Source organism: Mercenaria mercenaria, chromosome 17 (assembly GCF_021730395.1).
Source record: "Mercenaria mercenaria strain notata chromosome 17, MADL_Memer_1, whole genome shotgun sequence".
Classification (NCBI taxonomy): Eukaryota; Metazoa; Mollusca; class Bivalvia; order Venerida; family Veneridae; genus Mercenaria; species Mercenaria mercenaria.
In genome coordinates, this window is record NC_069377.1 from 23,913 (window position 1) to 42,600 (window position 18,688).

Genomic DNA, 18,688 nt, shown 5'->3' on the forward strand with positions numbered 1-18,688 from the left:
TTGTATTAGGGGCCTCGGTGGCCGAGTGGTTAAGATGGCTGACTTCAAATCACTTGGCCCTCATTGGTTTGGGTTCCAGCTTCGATCGAAGCGTTGAATTCCTCATGTGAGGAAATCATCCAGATGGCTTACGGAAGGTCAATACCCATGTGCTCGCTCGAGGTAAAATAATGCATGGAAGGGCACCATGGGTCTTCCTCCACAATCAAAAGCTGGAAAGTCGCCATATGACCTATTAGTGTCCGTGTGACAATAAACCCAACAAAAAGATTTGTATTAAAATAAAGCTGTATTCTGAACATTCTAAACATCTATATTGTTTACATTAGATTGTTATATTAAGTCTAAGCTATTCCAATAGTGTATCTCTGTCAATTTTCCTTTTTCCAGAAAAAGAAACTTTACTTCGAAGTTCAGTTTATTGACCAAACAATTAATTCTGATTGACAAAACAAATCAGTGTTTATATAAAACTGACTGAAATATTAACAAAATGTAAATAAAATTCTCGCTTGTTAGGTTTTAATAATACTGTGTTAACAAACAATAAACTGAACATACACATATACCTAATGAATAACCAATAAACAGTGACCAAAACAAAACAAAGAAGTTCCAACAAAACTGAATAAAACTGACAGTATACAAATTATGATAATGTAATACAAAATTGGTCCGCTTATTTTAAAGTATATACCAAGCACGTATAATTCCTGTGTCATTTATAAAATGTTTATAGTTCACTAGGAAAATACCACATTCAGTGTCTTATAATGTCAGAATGTGTTAAATATCTACAGAGGAAATGTCGCACTCTATTTGTTTTAAAGATTTATGTTATAAACAAGAATGTTTGATACGAATGCCGCGTTCAATTCTTTTTGTTCGCATTCAAATTAAATTATCCTGAGATTTATACCATTAATATCTACATAGGAGATGTCTAATTCATTAATTTAACAGATTAATATCATTCACAATGCGTTTGAAGAGAACAATCAGTGTCATGTGAGTTAATGTTAAATAGGTACCGAAAATGGTATTGCCACATTCATTATCTTGCGATCAGTCACAGTTACATTCAAAGTCTGTAAACCTTTAGCATAACGGTGATTCTCACTGTTCGGCGGACACGAAAATCGCATGAAGTAACCCAATCACTGAGTTACACATTACACCCAGTTTGATCAATCTCTATTTCATGTAGCAACGCCATATAAAATATATAACCTAATTTAAACAGTATTTCGAGTGTATCAAGCCAACATAATATATTTCATAAACTTACAGTGTTTCCACATTGTACTAGTACAACCTAAATTGAACAATAAGTTGAGTGTATCAACGTACCACAATTTGTAACATTATCAAATCTTGATAAAATGCGGAACCTAAACTCAACAATATATTGAGTATACCAACAAAATACAATATGTAACTTTACCAAATTCGTGAGTGTTTCAACGCTGTACAAAAGTAACCTCACTTGCACACTTGAGTGTATCAATCCAATACAATATGTAAATTCATCAACGCAACACTATATGTAACCAAACTTGAACGATATCTTGAGTGTATCAAGACATTACAGCATGTAACATCATCAATATTTGAGTGTATCAACACAATAAAAGTATGTAAACAAATTTGATCAATGCCGTGAGAGTACAAATACAGCGGTTCAACGGAAAACTGTTGAAACTCACAGTAAATAAAAGAGTCACGACCGTTTTCCTTTCTGTCCTCGATATAACATATAACCCAATTTAACCAACATCTTTCAGGTATCAACATAATAAATATGTAACCCAGTTTGATCAATTTCATTGGAGTATCAACACAAATTATATGTAACCCAGTTTGATCAATCTCATTAGAGTATCAACACAATAAATATGTAACCCAGTTTGATCAATCTCATTAGAGTATCAACACAATAAATATGTAACCCAGTTTGATCAATCTCATTAGTGTATCAGCACAACACAATATATAACTCTATTTGAAAAGTGTATTGAGTGTGTCATTTTAATATATTATGTATCTCAGCATGATCCGTCCATGTACGTGCATCAACAAAATTTGACCCATATCTCGCGTCAGATGACTTGCAATTACACGCGCGGTATATGTCTTAAAAGTACGTGAGTTTCCCATTCTGCATATATCTTATTTGCTGGAATCCACACATTCCTGCAGAAGACGATATTTTCTCATTTAGTTCAATATGAACAACAATGATTCAACATCATAATTTTAAAAATATTTCTGTGTATTTTTCCTAACAGTACAATATCTGCCGGAAGCATTCTCAACTTGTTCTGAATATTTATTGACAATGGTTTATAAAGTATAAAAAGCAAAATAAATGTCCTCCAGGAAAGTTAACAAAACCATCATTGAACATAAATCAAAGCATGCATCAGGGTCTTAGCGTTGGTCCCACATAGAATGCATATATTTAAACATAAAACGATACATAATAAGAACTCTAGAATTATAATTATATGGACGGCTAAAGAAAACTAACAGACAAATTTTAAGATGGAAATACCTGCATTGCAAGTTTTTTTTCATATAAAAATGCACTATATACAATGAAAACCCGTACTGTAATTTACTGATACATTTTGAAAAAACAACAAGTATCCGTCTTAAGTTAAAACGGTGGAAATACACACCTGTCTTTTAAATGTTTACAAAAGTGCTCATTGAAGCCATTTATACACAATTCAAACAAAACTTAAGTCCTAATTTCTTAAATAGATAGAACTAAATAAAAGGAATGATCAACTACTTTCTTGCGAGTCCTCGTCGGAGAGATGGAAAACGACTTTACTAAAATGGTCGTAAATGTCTGTGTTCTTCTTGAATTTAACACCAGACTGTCCATTTAAAATATTATTATTTTGACCTTTTGCGTCCATCTGTCCGTTCATGCAACAGTCACTGTTTTTATTATTACCGAACGTTTCTCCGACTATTCTATCACTTCGCACTGGCGGGACTGTGTCATTATGTAAACCCCAAGCAAATTTGATACCTTTTTCTAACAATTTCAATTTCTCTTCTTGACTTGTGCTTTCTGATTTCTTTGGCGTAGACCCATGTTCAATGATTATCTCCTTTGAATTATTACAAGCCTTCGTATTCGGGATAAGGTTGTCTAACTTATCAAATTCGTTTCCGCTATTTGTGTGATTGCCATTTACAATTCCCTGATCGGTTTTGCATTTGGTTAGATTTTGAGCATTTACATCACTGCTCTCTCTTGTACCACCATTTGCAATGCACGAGAAAAACGGGCAGCTTAATATTTCTAAAGGTATTTTTTTGTCTACTGTATTTGCTCTTTCTGTGATATCAGCAGACAAGCCATGAGAATATGTTTCACTGTCGGTGCAAGAGTGGTCAGTGTATACATTAGTGAAAGCATTTCCTAAAGAAACAACTTTTGAACCTTCAGACTTTTCATTTTTTGCAGGAAAGGTTGTTGCTAGCGATAAATCTTTTATTGACTTTGATACCGCAGAATAGTTACAAGCATGATAAGAATTTTGACTTAGTACGTCCTTTGCATAGTGAGAAGTGGGGTCTATATCATCGCCTTTCCTATGAGAATTTTGATCTACTGAATCCGTTTCAGTACAGCTGAAAGACCATTCTCTTACCATTTGAAATTTATCTTTTGCATTTTCATCAGGTACATCATTAAGCAAAGTCTCTTCTTCTGAATCGTCATGACTAGAACCTATCTTAGATATGCAAAATGTGATGTATTCATTGCATTTTCCAGAATGAACAAGTTCTGGATTATCTGAGGTACCAACATGTTCGGTGTTTTCCGTGTCATATATACTAAGACCGTCATCGCTCCCGAGGAAAACTGTGAATTTACCAGTTTCGACAGAAGCATCCTTCCTTAAACCGTCTTTTTCTTCCTTTGTCGCCTTTGCATCGTTATTATTTCTACTGTCACGTATGTCCCTAGCTTTTGCATCGTCTTTAGCAGTTAAGAGGTGGAAAAGGCCTGACATTTTGGGAAGACTAAGTTTGAATCTTCCCAGAGCCAACGGTTTCTCCGTCTCGTTCTCTATGCTATTTACATGACTGCTGCTCTCTGTGGATGATATAACATCATGCTCAACAATTTCAGGAATGTTGAACATAGTTTGTAAACTATTATCAGAGCGTATTCGAGATCTTTGTTCCTTCTTATCCGCTTCCACTTCAGAGCCTGCCACAAAATTTTCAAGTTCGCCCTCATCCAATGCAAAATGTATATCTATCTTTTCAGTTTTCAAATTTTTCGTATCACAGGATAACAACTGATCTGTTTTCTCCTTGACTGTGTTTGTGTATTCACTAAGTCTGCTATAACTTCTTGGGCTACCTTTAATACCAGGTCTATCTCCTGTCTTTATTTCACTTCCATCTTCGTCATCCGATTGTTGTAATGTTGCTAATGAAACGCTGCTTGCCGATCTGTTTGACTTCATACCTCCAAAATATGCTGGCATCTGAGCATAACTTGTAGAGGCGTGCATTGCGTGTAGGTCCATTGCATTCTCATAGGAGCTGAAACCAATAAGACAGAATTATTTCATATTCTTCAATTGAAACATGGAGAAATGGTTGTTTATACTACTGCTGTGAAATAATGCTTAATCAATGGGTCAGATACTGATAAATCTGTTTGAATAAATAATGCTCTCCATATCTACAAATTAACCTATGTCATATGACCTGCATTGCTATCTTAAGCTGTCACTTTGTAGAGTATTGTGTTACTTCCAACATATATCTTTAAAAGATTAGAGACAATAAGATCTGATATAAAGTTCCAAAAAAAAAACAGTTTGAGAAGTACATACTCTATGTCACATATCAGATGAATAAACTGCTTATACAAAATGCATGAATTCGTATTTCATTTAAGGTATTGGACCCCTAATAGTTCTGTTTAAAAAATGGCATTTGCTTGGAATAGTCTTCAAGTTGACCGTGTTTCGCACTGTGTTGCAATTTTTAAACAACTTTTACCGTGCCGTTTTTTTTATAAATGTTGTATAATATATTTCCCCAAGCTCAAGTAGAGACAAATTTCAAAGTGATAGCCGCTGTCCAAAACGTTTGCAGATAATTCATTATACCATTAGTTTTGATTAAAGAAACATCAAACTATTGGTAAACAATTATAAAACACAAAATAAAACTGTCATTCTCATTTTTTCTAGGGTGCCTCAAGTAAACGGAATTCATGAGACAGAAATCTCCAACACTGAAAAATTAAGGTCGAGTCCTGTGGGACTGTTTTAAATTTTGCCCACTTCACTCAAAAATAACCTTGGTGCAGAAGTGAAACCTACATACATTTCCTTCAAAATATGTAATCTAAAGAGTAAAGGTGAAATAGAAAACGTTTACCGCATGTAACTCAGTATTTTTTAAGATGTTTAACTCTTCCCCCTTCTGTTTCAGAGGTTCATTCACTTTGAACAGCAAGAAATCACTTATCAAATGAAAAACATCTACATTTGTACAATTTATCAATAGTAATTTTAGAAAAAAATAGACTTACTAGAAAAAAAGAAAATAAGGGGGTGGGGTGGGAATTGGTCCCAGCGGGAGTTGAGCCTACGCGCACTCCCCCACCCCCAACCCCTCACCCCCGCCCTCCCGAAAATTTTCAGTCAAACTAGGTTTATGGTAGGAATTGAATAATATTCAAAAGGGGTACTCTATTACGGCCTAATACCTTAAGTAGTGCTCACAGCTGCTCTGCTTTTTATACATATCATAACCCTTAGATGAATGTTCCTAATAACAAAACTTTCTAGACATGAAACAACACTTAATACCTATTTGAATCTGCTATTTATTTGTTTCCTACTTATTTTATCAAAACTGGGAATGCATGTAAAGTGTGGGCTTTATTTTTTGTGCATTTCAATTTAGCACATAACTTTAGCATTTCTGGTGAGAAATGCTGGTTCAAAGTGTAGGGACATTAGCCGTTCTTAAATCTCACTGGTAATATGGCAAATTGATTTCCAGTCATCTTGATGCGTAAGCTGATCTTTCGTACAATAAATTCAATATTTTAGAAGAGGGGAAAAGAACGATGAAAACCTAACGAGTATGCAGTTAAATCTTTAAGTCTAAATAGTGAACACAAAAGATGAAAACAGTATTAGATGATATGTCCCAGTTATTTCCACAATAATCACTATAATGCACGTAATGTATTTGTTAGTTTAACCTAAACTAATAAAATGCAAACTGTGCAAAAAAAGTATTATGCCATGCTTATCTAAAGGAACGGCCACTTAAAATTCGACAATGTTTTGTAGACTTGCTTATTTTTAAATAAAAAATCAATGTGTAATGATAATCAGATTGTTCTAATTTTATGTTTGAAAAAGTCATCCTTGCTGCTTTGGGTGTGCTGAAATGTAGTAAAGAAGTAATTCATACTGTGAAACTATTTGATTTCGTTGGTGTGCACTTTCGTACGTTAATTTCGTTGACTTCAATTCGTTGACCTTTAAAAGATACAATTTCATTTTTTTCTAAGTAATTTTAATAAGTTGTTTGTCGCAACCATGAAGTATCAACTTACAGTGGTCTCCAACGAAAAATAATGATTTCACAGTAACTTAAGGAACAATAACTGTCATAGCAGACATTCTCGCGAGGCAAAATTGTCGCGCTATTTAAAATTTGAATAGATTCGCAATGTAGCCTTATAGCTATCCGTGATATATAAAACAATTTCGGGAGCATCCACTTTGTGATCAAATATAACGCAAATACATCCCTCCCGAAAATTACTTATTTTACGGTACAAAATGTACTAACTGACCCTACTTTTCATCGTATCGTAGCAGCTCTTTCCGAAATAACCTTTCGCACCACTTCTCTGAATGCCAACCATGATCTGTTTAAAGTTTTAGTCATGTCTTTTTACTATGTTCGTTTAATCATCATTTTGTTCAGGTCTCTTGTCTCTTGCCATATTTGTATTTGTCATAAATCCATTTCCAAGGAAGTTTTTATGTGAACAGCAGTCTCGATTTCGAAAAGTTCTGCTACGAATTATTTGAATCAAACAGAAAAATAAAGACTTCTTCCCTATAGGTGGACGGATAGCTCAGTGGTTTGCACACTGGCCTTCCAATCCTGAGGTCGGGGGTTCGATCCCCGGCAGTTACTCGGGAATTTTCAGAAATGCTACTAGAGGTGTACTGGTCAGGAACCCAGGCAATCCTTGCGTGTATCAGTGCTATACACTGGGCACGTTAAAGAATCTGGCTGTCTATTCGCAACGAGCTAGGCTAAGTTAGCCGGACAAGCCTGTATCTGATTTCTGATCTCTCTGTCGTGGGTCTTTGTCTCACTCTGTCCCTCTGGCCAGATCGCTCTGTGTCTGTACTAGTAGAGGATGAATTATGCGCCCTGTGTGGCTGCATCTGATTTATGTAAAGCGCCTTTGAACGTGAAACTGATCATGAAAAGGGCGCTATATAAATCTGGTATAATAATAATAAAATTACCACATGCAATATATAAGTTATAGCAGAGTTTAAAAGAAAACAAGCAATATATGTGATATAAGATTCAAGATTAGGTTTGATAAAGAAAGTTTCTATGAAACAAAAATAACCAATTTTGTTGAAATATTTGTATAAAGAAGAAAGAAATACCAGGTTTATCCCTTTTCTACTCTGGTTCAATTCTTACATTTAAACCTAAATTTCCTGGTAAATACATAGGTGTAGGAGCAAGGGGCCTAACGCAGAGGCTGGCTTTGCCCCCGTCCAAAAAAGCACCCCCGCCTAAACCTTTGACCCCAAAAACTGATTTTAGTCAGAAATAACAGTAGATAAAGGAATAAATCCAATTTGAGACAGCATTTAGATGTACTGATAAGGATTTGATGTAATATGTATTGTCAAGTAGATGAATATTTTTTGTTTCGTTTAATTTTTGCTATCAAAAATTTAAGGAAAATATAGATGTATGTTTAGCTGACCGGTTCCCCATTACCCTCCCCCCCCCCCCCCCCCCCCCCCCCCCCCCCACCTACATACACACATTGAGATCGCTACTACGCCAATTATATACACCATCGTGTTTTCTTCCTATAACTTGTCAGTTATGTTAATACTATATGCACTTCCATCTTTTTTCTTTTTTTAACTCTTATATCACGATATAGTTTTCTGATTTTTGTAAACTGCTTTAACTTTAAGTTTCTTGATTAAATTAAGGTGCTGCAGACTACAGCATCGTCCGCATAATATGCAACTAATTGTACCGCCTCGTCGGAGATCTGGTCCGGAACTTAATTCGCATCTCTCTTGCTAAGCTGTAAATAAATGTTTAAAACAACGAATAATGATAATACAGTTGTTTGACTCCGTACCTTGCATTTACTTGAACCATTTTGTAACACTTGCACATTAAAAAGCTGAAATAGTTGTAAGAAATACTTGCTGGTCTAAAATTGTGACACTGACTGAATTCCTTTTAGATTTACCACAGATCAGATTAGTGAGCAAAATAAACGAGGATGAATTAGTAAACTTAAACCAGAGGGCCATGATGGCCCTATTTCGCCCCCAGAGTTGATCTGGCCTACTGACCTAGTTTTTGACCCCACATGACCCATAGGGTTTAGGGTTAGTGTTAGGGTTAGACATAACCCTAAACCCTAGAGTGTTAAAAAGCTTTTCCTTTGATTTGACCAGGTGACCTAATTTTTGATCCCACATGACCCAGATTCGAACTTGACCTAGAAGTCATCAAAACAAACATTCTGCCAATTCTAACGAGTTTCAAACTTAAACCGCGGACTCTAGAGTGTAAACAAGATTTTCATTTGATCTGGACTACTGACCTAGTTTTTGACCCCACATAATCCAGTTTCAAACTTGACCTAGAGATCATTAAGACAAATATTCTGACCAAGTTTCATAAAGTTTGGGTTACAACTAAGGTCTCTAGAGTGTTAGGAAGTTTCTCCTTTGATCTGACTAGGTCACCCTAGTTTTTGACCCCACATGGTCCAGATTTAAACTTGACCGAGAGGTCATCAAGACAAACATTCTGATAAATTCTCATGAGTTTCAAACTAAAACTGTGGAGTCTAGTGTTAACAAGATTTTCATTTGATCTAGCCTACTGACCTAGTGTTTGACCCCCACATGACCTAGTTTCAAGCTTGGCCTAGAGATCATCAAGACAAAGACTCTGACTTAGTTTCATAAAGATCGGGTTAAAAGTGTGGCCTCTAGGTCATCAAGACAAACACTTTAACTAATTTTCATGAGTTGCAAACTTAAACTTTGGACTCTAGAATTTTAACATGCGTTTTCTTTGATTTGACCGGGTGACCTAGTTGCTGACCCCACATGACCTAGATTCCAAATTAACATAGAGGTCATCAAGACAAACATTCTGACCAATTCTCATGAGTTTCAAACTTAAACTGTAGACTCTAGTGTTCACAAGATTTCTTTGGTCTGGCATACTGACCTAGTTTTTGACTCCCATGACCCAGTTTCAAACTTGGCCTAAAGTTCACCAAGACAAACAATCTGACAAAGTTTCATAAAGACTGGGTCACAAATGTTGCCTATATAGTGTAAGCGATGCAAATGTGGACGGACGACGCACGGCGACGGACGCCGGGCAATGACTGGTCACAATAGCTCACCTTGAGCACTTCGTGCTCTGTTGAGCTAAAAAACCCAATTATAATGATACAAAAAAATAAACCCATCACGATGAAAGACACCTGGTGGATTTTTTTTTGAAATAGTTGTTTATTTTATACACCATTCCGACATCTAAAACAAGAGCCATGTCAGACATGGCTAATCCCCCCACCGGGCAGCTGTATTTGCAAATGGAATGTTAATTTTGTGGTTGTTTAGTAATCATTGTAAGTCTTTTGTTTTTTAAAGTCCAAAAAAAACTCCTTACTAGGTAGAGATACCTTATATATAATAAAATTAATAAAATACACCTAAAACTGGAGAGTAACATCTATGCTGTACCACAGAAAAGTGGTCTTGTTTTTTCCCTAGGGTCAATTATAAAAATGTTACAATATAAGTGAAAAAAAAATTGCAAGTCCACACAAAAATCTTTATCAGGAAGAGACTGGTCAAAATACACCTCAAAATTGGATTTAGCATGTTTGTTGTACTACAGAAAAGTGGTCTCGATTTTTCCCTACGACTAGTAATGAAAAAGTTACAATAAAAGCTATTTAAAGTAACAACAAAGGGAAGTAATTCTAAAGAAGGGAACTGCGCATGACACTTCGTCTCATGATGGTGTATAATTGTGCCAAGTTACATCAAAATCCCTCTATGCATGAAGAAGAAATGCTTCGGACAAAGTCATTCTTGTATCTGACCTTTGGCCTCTAAGTGTGACCTTGACCTTAGGCCTAGTGACCTGGATCTTGCGCATGACACTCCGTCTCGTGGTGGTGAACATTTGTGCCAAGTTATATCAAAATCCCTCAATGCATGAAGAAGAAATGCTCCGGACAAGGTTTTTATTCTTGTATCCTTTGACCTCTAAGTGTGACCTTGACCTTAGACCCAGGGACCTGGTTCTTGCGCATGTCACTCCGCCTCGTGGTGGTAAACATTTGTGCCAAGATATATCAAAATCCCTCCATGCATGAAGAAGATATGCTCCGGACAAATTTTTTTAAGAAAATATGATAAAGGGGAATAACTCAAAAAATAGGCAAGGTAGAGTTATTGTTCTTGCACACTGCACTTCATCCCAATGTGTTCTATCAGTGTATGAAGTTTGAAGAAAATCCCTCCAGTACTTTTGGGGTTATGCTCCGGACAAAATGTTTTAAGAAAATATGATAAAGGGGAATAACTCAAAAAATAGGCAAGGTAGAGTTATTGTTCTTGCACACTGCACTTCCTCCCAATGTGTTCTATCAGTGTATGAAGTTTGAAGAAAATCCCTCCAGTACTTTCGGAGTTATGCTCCGGACAAAATTTTTTAAGAAAATAAGATAAAGGGGAATAACTCAAAAAATAGGCAAGGTAGAGTTATTGTTCTTGCACACTGCACTTCCTCCCAATGTGTTCTATCAGTGTATGAAGTTTGAAGAAAATCCCTCAAGTACTTTTGGAGTTATGGTCCGGACAAAGATCGTTGCGGACGCACGGACGGACGGACGGACGGACGCACGGACGGAGAGCATTTCTAATATCCCCTTCACCTTTGGTGGGGGGATAAATATAGTAATGACATTGAATATTGTGTAGTCGGAAGACAGCGCATTTAATTTTTTGAAAATGTCTGCCGATAGAGTGAAATGACAGAAAACTCAAGAAAAGAACCTCGTTTTTTTTGTACATGAAACCCAGGAAATACTTGGCTACTCAAATGTCGTTGCATGTATGAAGAGTTTTTACCTGTATTTTCGGACGGACTGGTTTCTCTCTTGTTTTATGTCTTCACAGAATTGTCTAGTACTTTCCTCGCCCTCCTTTCCCGCCAACCAGAATGTCCGCATATCACCTTTACCCTGCAATAATATTGTTAAAACTATAATACTGTAATAACTCTTTAGCGACCATACAGGTCTTGCAATTAGCATATCTACATGATAATTAAATTTGTTCGTTCGTTTGATAAATGCGTGTTCCAGACCTCGCTTCATGTGAATTCTTCATGTGATAAAACCATCTAGATAGATTGTTCTTATTAGGCACCCGTTCATACATGAAACAAAGGCCGGGAAACAAAAGCTGTGAAAAGTGCTATATGACAAAAGCTGCGCCGTTGTGACTCTAAACACAACAACAAACAATAACAGGCCATATAACTTATTCAAGCTTTCAACGCTAAAGCCCTAATGACTCTCTCAGCTTTATTTCAGGCACATTAGAACACCAGAATAGAATCACTCAATTTCTGCAAGCCACCTGTATGAAACAACATTACTGCGTTCAAACCTATGTAGAAAGTGATTCAATACTACGCGACCTTTAAACACTCGGCAACGGATAATTCGTTGATCAGTAAGTAATTAAACATTCTCTGTGTACGAAACTTTGGAGCAAGAAGTGTTGGCTTTGTAATCTAGATCAACACCGAGGTAACATGAGCTAGTACCCTGTTCCTATAATGCTCCTCTATTTAATGCTTGTCCTAGGGTTTTTATCCACCGCCGATGAAATCGGGAGGGGGTATTGAAATGGCGTTGTCCGTCCGTCACGTCCGTGCGTGTGTGTGTGCGTCGGTCCGTCCGCAGCCCTATCTCAGTAACTAGCCAGTAGAATTTCATGAAACTTGAAATAAACATGAACCAACATACTGCGATGATGCCCATTAAGGTTTTTTTTGATTGGTCAATTTCCCTTAGAGTTACTGCCCTTGATTTAATGTAAAATCCACGTCTGCAGCAATTTCTCAGTAACAAGCTGGTAGAATGTCATGAAACTTGAAATAAATATGAACCAACATACTTCAATGATGCCTGTCATTCTTTTTTAATTGGTCAATTTTCCTTAGAGTTATTGCCCTTTAATTGTTTAAAAATCTACAGATTTGTACAAAACAAACCAACCAATTGGTAGAATTTCATTAAACGTCTTTCATTCTTTTCCAAAAACATTTATTATAAACATGTGAAGTTTGCCTTGGTAACACCCCCTCCCCACCACCAACCCCAACCCCCCAAAAAGATTATTTTTTCATTCCTTTTTATGCCACCGAAGGGAGGCATGGAGGCATATTAGTTTTCAACTGTCCGTCCGTTCGTTAGTTCGTTAGTTTGTTCGTTCGTTAGTCACAACGTTAACTTTTTGCATGAAGGCACTTCACTCGCGAACCACTGCACCCAGGACCTTAAAACTTCACATGCTGATAGTACTTATTGAGTACACGAACTCTACTGACCTTGGGGTCACCAGGTCAAAGGTCAAAGGTCAAGGTCACTGGGGCCAATGTTAACTTTTTGAATGAAGGCTTTTTACTCGCGAACCACTGCACTCAGGACCTTGAAACTTCACATGCTGATTGTACTTATTAAGTGCACGACCCTACTGACTTTGGGGTCACCAGGTCAAAGGTCAAGGTCACAGGGGCCAATGTCAACTTTTTGCATAAAGGCTCTTTACTCGTGAACCACTGCTCCAAGGACCTTCAAACTTCACATACTGATAGTACTTATTGAGTGCACGACCCCTACTGACTTTTGAGTCACCAGATCAAAGGTCAAGGTCACAGGGGCCAATGTTATCTGTTTGCATGAAGGCACTATACTCGCGAACCACTGCACCCAGGACCTTCAAACTTCACATGCTGATAGTACTTATTGAGTACACGACCCCCACCTACTATGGGGTCACCAGGTCAAAGGTCAAGGTCACAGGGGCCAATGCTAACTTTTTGCATGAAGGCACTTTACTCGCGAACCACTGCACCTAGGACCTTCAAACTTCACATGCTGATGAAGTTAGTACTTATTGAGTACACAACCCCTACTGACTTTGGGGTCACCAGGTCAAAGGTCAAGGTCACCAGGCCAAAGGTCATGGCGCTGTGGGGGCATTTGTCACCATTAGTGACAGCTCTTGTTTAATCTACCTAAAGCTCCAGACTTGAAATAAAAGGCTACAATAATGTTGGTGATGATAATGATGATGATAATAATAATAATAATAATAATAATAACAATAATTATCATTATTTTAATAATTATGATAATAATTTCAATCAGCATCATCTTCTACTTCTTCATCTTCTGTACCTACACTTAAATACATAGTATAGTTATATGCCCAAGTCGAAGAGGTTTGAACCAGGTCACATTCTTGTAAGGTAGGTTAGTGAAATTCTCTCTAAGTTCTGATCAGTCGAACTCTAATTTGTGTAGGAGTCACCTTACTGCCTGTTAAGATGAGTTGGGATAATTTAAGGTGATCGACAAGCGTTCATAACGTACTTGCTAATCTTAAATTTGTATTGTATGAAATTGAAAACAAAACGAATTGAGGGGCAGTACGGTACGTTGAGTATGTAATTGAAACTAGAAATGTGTCACAGACACGGATGCTCCCGCAACATGAGAAAGGTCACAGGAATGGTACTACTCACAAACAAAAGAAGGACCCTTGGCCAAGGGAAGTTAATCTTAAAAAAAAATAAATTCTAAGTTCACACAAAAATCCTTACCAGGTAGAGATAGGTAAAAAACATCTCAAAATTGGATGTAATATGCATGTTGTACTACAGAAAAGTGGTCATGATTTTTCCCTACGACCAGTAAAAATAAGTTACAATATAAGCTATTTATAGCAACAGCAAAGGGAAGTAATTCTAAACTAAGGACCTGGTTCTTGCGCATGACATTCTGTCATATGATGGCGTACAATTGTGCCAACTAACATCAAAATCCCTCCATGCATGGAGAAGAAATGCTCAGGACAAAGTCATTCTTGTATGTGACATTTGGCCTCTAAGTGTGACCTTGACCTTAGACCTAGGGACCTGGTTTTTCCGCATTAAACATTGTCTATCCATGCTTATTATTTGCGTCAAATTATTTTGAAATCGAACCATGCATGTCAAAGATATGGACCGGACACGAAAACCACATTATCAGTATATATGTAGTGAAAATTGGCTTAGTTCTACCAAGGACTGTGACCTTGACCTTAGACCTAGGGACCCGATTTTTGCGCAAGGCACATCATCTATCCATGTTTATCATTTTTGTGAAATTATTCTGAAATCGAACCATGCATGTCAAAGTTATGACCCGGACACGAACACCAACCCTTCCCGAACACACAAACAAACACACACAAGAACAAACAAATAAACACAAATACGGACAGGGGTAACACTATATGCCCCCCCCCCCCCCCCCTTTATGGCGGGAGCATAAGGACAACGAGATGAGCGGTAGTACGGTATTTTGAGCGACGTTATGATACAAAACAACGTATCATTAAAACAGGCAACGCGTCAAACCACCGAGCATTGCTTCACTTTTATCCTTCCCACTCACTGTTCATTAAAGACCCACTACAACGTAATAACCTATTTTTTCTCCCCGCATGAACTTTTTGAAAATCATTCTAATGATACAGTTATAATACAGTTATACCGGTCAACAATTCAGGCTAATCTTAAATTAATTTCTTTTCGTAACTTCATCTGTCAACTTACTCAGTCAAACTCTTTTCAAAAGAGTTTTAAGAACATAAACAAATACCTGTCTAACACGGTAGAAACAAAGTGAAGTCTAAAGATAACTAAATACATCAAGTATTGTGCATACTGTTACAACAGTTCAATAAAATCTGTAGACATTTAACAGATTGTCTTTGCAGAATATATGCCACTTACCATTTGTAGCTAGATACTAGTATTTCTTAGCCTGTTCATGCCAGTCATGTATAAATACCATCATGGAAACACAAAAGAATACAGTTTTTCCTTTGAGGGTCTTTTATAAATAAAATTACTTCCCGTCAAATGAGTCTCTTACGTACGTAATAACATAACTGTAGCAAGAGAAACACACTGTAAAACTCAAAGCTCAAAACCAACAGAACTGACATGCAAACATGTGTACGCAATGTCTTTTCAGAAGTCAGAGAACTAACAGTAACACCGTCAAGCAAGGGCTCAGCGAAGCAGGACAATATCAAATCATGCACTTCCAGTCATAAACATGTTTACGTTAAACAAAATTATGTTTCTTTGATTAAAATGTACGAGAAGACATGCGATTGAATTTAAAGATATTTTCTAATTTTATATCTCGCAGTCCATATTTCTTCTTAATTAATATTCATCCAAGTTTTAAGGCTGTATCTTTAAAAGCAAGAATCTAGGTCAATAGGTCAAGGTCACAGCACAGTCAAGTGACCCCTTATTACTTGTGGTCATCAGGTAATTATAAGTAAACAGTCTAGGAAATATGACCGGATAATTTTTGAAGTCTTTTCTCTATATAACTCATATAAAAAATAAGTGACCCTGGGGCGGGGCTTTAAATGGACCCTGGGTCATGATTTGAACAGTCTTTGAAAAGGACTACTAGACAATGCCACATGTTAAATATCTAAGCCCTGTACCTCTCGGTTTCAGAGAAGAACACTTTTTAAGTTAGCCTGTGGAACTCTATGTAAATTCAAGAAACCGCGGAGCGTGACCAATATTGACCGCGGGATCATAACTTGAACAGTATTGGTAAAAGTTCACTAGACAATGTCACATACCAAATATCTAAGCTCTAAGTCTTCAGGTTTCAGAGAAGAAGATTTTTGAAATTTACAATATAATCAAATATAGAAAACAAGTGAAAGAAGTATTGCCATGCAATACAAAGTCCCCTACTGGAAGGCACCTAATTTTCTCTACTGCAGTAAAACTTAATGAACTGATATCTGTCAATAATGTATAGATAATATTGTACTATATATAAAATATGTTGTAAACAAAACACTTGGATTAAAATTTGTATATATAAAACCCTATAGTTGTTTTCATAATATAGCCTTTTTTGGCCTATTATCAAAAAGGTATCATATAAGTTATTTACATGTATAGTTAACAAAAATCTATGTAAACATATATACAAAACACTTTACCAGGTAGAGGTCAAAATACACCTAAGAATTGGATGTAACATGCATGTTGTACCACAGAAAACTGGTCTCGATGTTTCCCTACGGCCAGAAATAAGTAAGTTACAAGATAAGCTATTTATAGGAAAAATAAAGGGATATTATTCTAAAAAGCAAGAGTGTCTCATGGTGGTGAACATTTGTGCCAAGTTACATCAAAATCGCTCCATGCATAAAGAAGAAATGCTCCAGACAAAGTCATTCTTAAATTTGGCATTTGACCTCCAAGTGTGACCTTTACCTTAGTCCTAGGGACCTGATTCTTGCACATAACAATCTGTCTCATGGTAGTGAACATTTATGCCAAGTTATATCAAAATCCCTCCATGCATGAAGAAGAAGTGTTCTAGACAAAGTCATTCTTGTATCTGACCTTTGGTGTCTGATGTGTGACCTTGACCTTCGACCTAGGGACCAGGTTCTTGCGCATGACCCTCCATCTCATAGTGGTGAACATTTGTGCCAAGCAATATTCAAATCCTGTTTTGCCTGACAAAGTTATACACCGGACAGGAAAAATGTCCCACTGGCCTTTCATCTCCAAGTGTGACCTTGACCTTTAAGCTAGGGTTCTGGGTTTTGCGCATGACACGTTGTCTCATCATGGGAAATATTTATGCCAAGTAATATTAAAATCCCTTGATGGATGACAGAGTTCTGGACCGGACAGGAAAAAAACACTATTTACCTTTGACCTCCAATTGTGACCTTGACCTTTGAGATAGGGTCCGGGCTTTGCATAGGACACGTCGTCGCATCATGGGGAACATTTGTGCCAAGTAATATTAAAATACCTCCATGGATGGCTGAGTTATGGACCGGACACGAAACAGACCCTGTTCATGCCATGTTAACATTTGGCTTCCAAGTGTGACATTGACCTTTGAGCTAGGGGTCTGAAGGTTGTGCATAACACATCGTCATTATGAGGTACTTGAAGTAATATTAAAATCCCTCCATGGATGGATCGGACAGAAAAAAAAGCCCTGTTGACCTTTGACCTCTAATTATGACCTTGACCTTTAAGCTAAGGGTCCGGGTTTTGCGCATGACACGTCGTTTCATCATGGGGAACATTTGTGCAAAGTAATATTAAAATCCCTTTATGGATGACGAAGTTATGGACCGGACACGAAATTGCGGACGGACGGAAGGACGGACGGACGGAATGACGGACGGACGGACGGACGGAAAAGCGTATTCCTATCGTCCCCGAAACTGGTTTCCAACCAGTAGGGGACTAATAAGCCCCGCCCCTGGTGGCCATCTTTTTTAACGAAATAGAATGGCTTAAGCAATTTTGTTAGATAGTCACCTAGAGATGATTTCTACAAATATTTTTGAAATCCGGCTAACAGTTTCTAAGAAAAAGATTTTTAAAGATTTTCCTTTCGATTGCCATGGCAATCACAGTTCTGGAAGGATGTTATTTCTTTTGGCAATTTTGAAAACGGGCAATTCAAGGAACATTTCTGTAAAGTTTGGTGTAAATCTGCCCAGTAGTTTTGAAGATTTTTGAAATTTACAATATTGCCATATAGGGAAAATAAGCCCCACCCCCAGGCGGCCATGTTTTTTTTACCGAAACAGACATGGCTTAAACAATTTTGATAGAAGGTCACCTAGAGATCATTTCAACAAAATATTTTTTAAATCCGGCTAAAAGTTTCTGAGAAGATTTTTAAATGTTTTCCTTTCGGTTGCCATGGCAACCACAGTTCTCAAGGGATTTTTATTATTTGGGCAATTTTGAAAGGAGTCTCCCCAAAGATCATTTCTGTGAAATTTGGTGTTAATCTGCCCTGTAGTGCGCGCGCGCGTGTGTGTGTGTGTGTGTGTTTGTGGTGTGCACGTTTGCGTGCTGTGGGTTTCGTTTTGGGAAGGCTGCGTTTTTGGTGCGTGACATTCCCTGTTTGATACATGTCTTTGTTTTTTTTTTGAAGACATAGACTTTGTTAAAAACTGTTGACTGACGCACGACGCACAGCGGACAT

At 37.1% G+C, this 18,688-nt stretch overlaps 1 protein-coding gene across 5 annotated transcripts in view; it reads right to left on the bottom strand.

Moving 5' to 3' along the window:
• Positions 1 to 505: 505 nt before the first annotated feature.
• The window catches only part of LOC123537544 (uncharacterized), a 276,487-nt gene continuing 258,304 nt past the window's right edge, over positions 506 to 18,688 (bottom strand). For 4 of the 5 annotated variants that reach the window (XM_053528640.1, XM_045321343.2, XM_053528638.1 and 1 more), the window contains exons 12-14: positions 11,463 to 11,575; positions 8,321 to 8,371; positions 506 to 4,578 (exon numbers count right to left, since the gene is read on the bottom strand). In XM_053528640.1, the coding sequence (XP_053384615.1) occupies positions 2,790 to 4,578; positions 8,321 to 8,371; positions 11,463 to 11,575 (1,953 nt within the window). In that variant the 3' untranslated portion in view covers positions 506 to 2,789. The remainder of the gene's footprint in view (positions 4,579 to 8,320; positions 8,372 to 11,462; positions 11,576 to 18,688) is intronic. The other variant, XM_053528639.1, reaches the window with a different exon arrangement.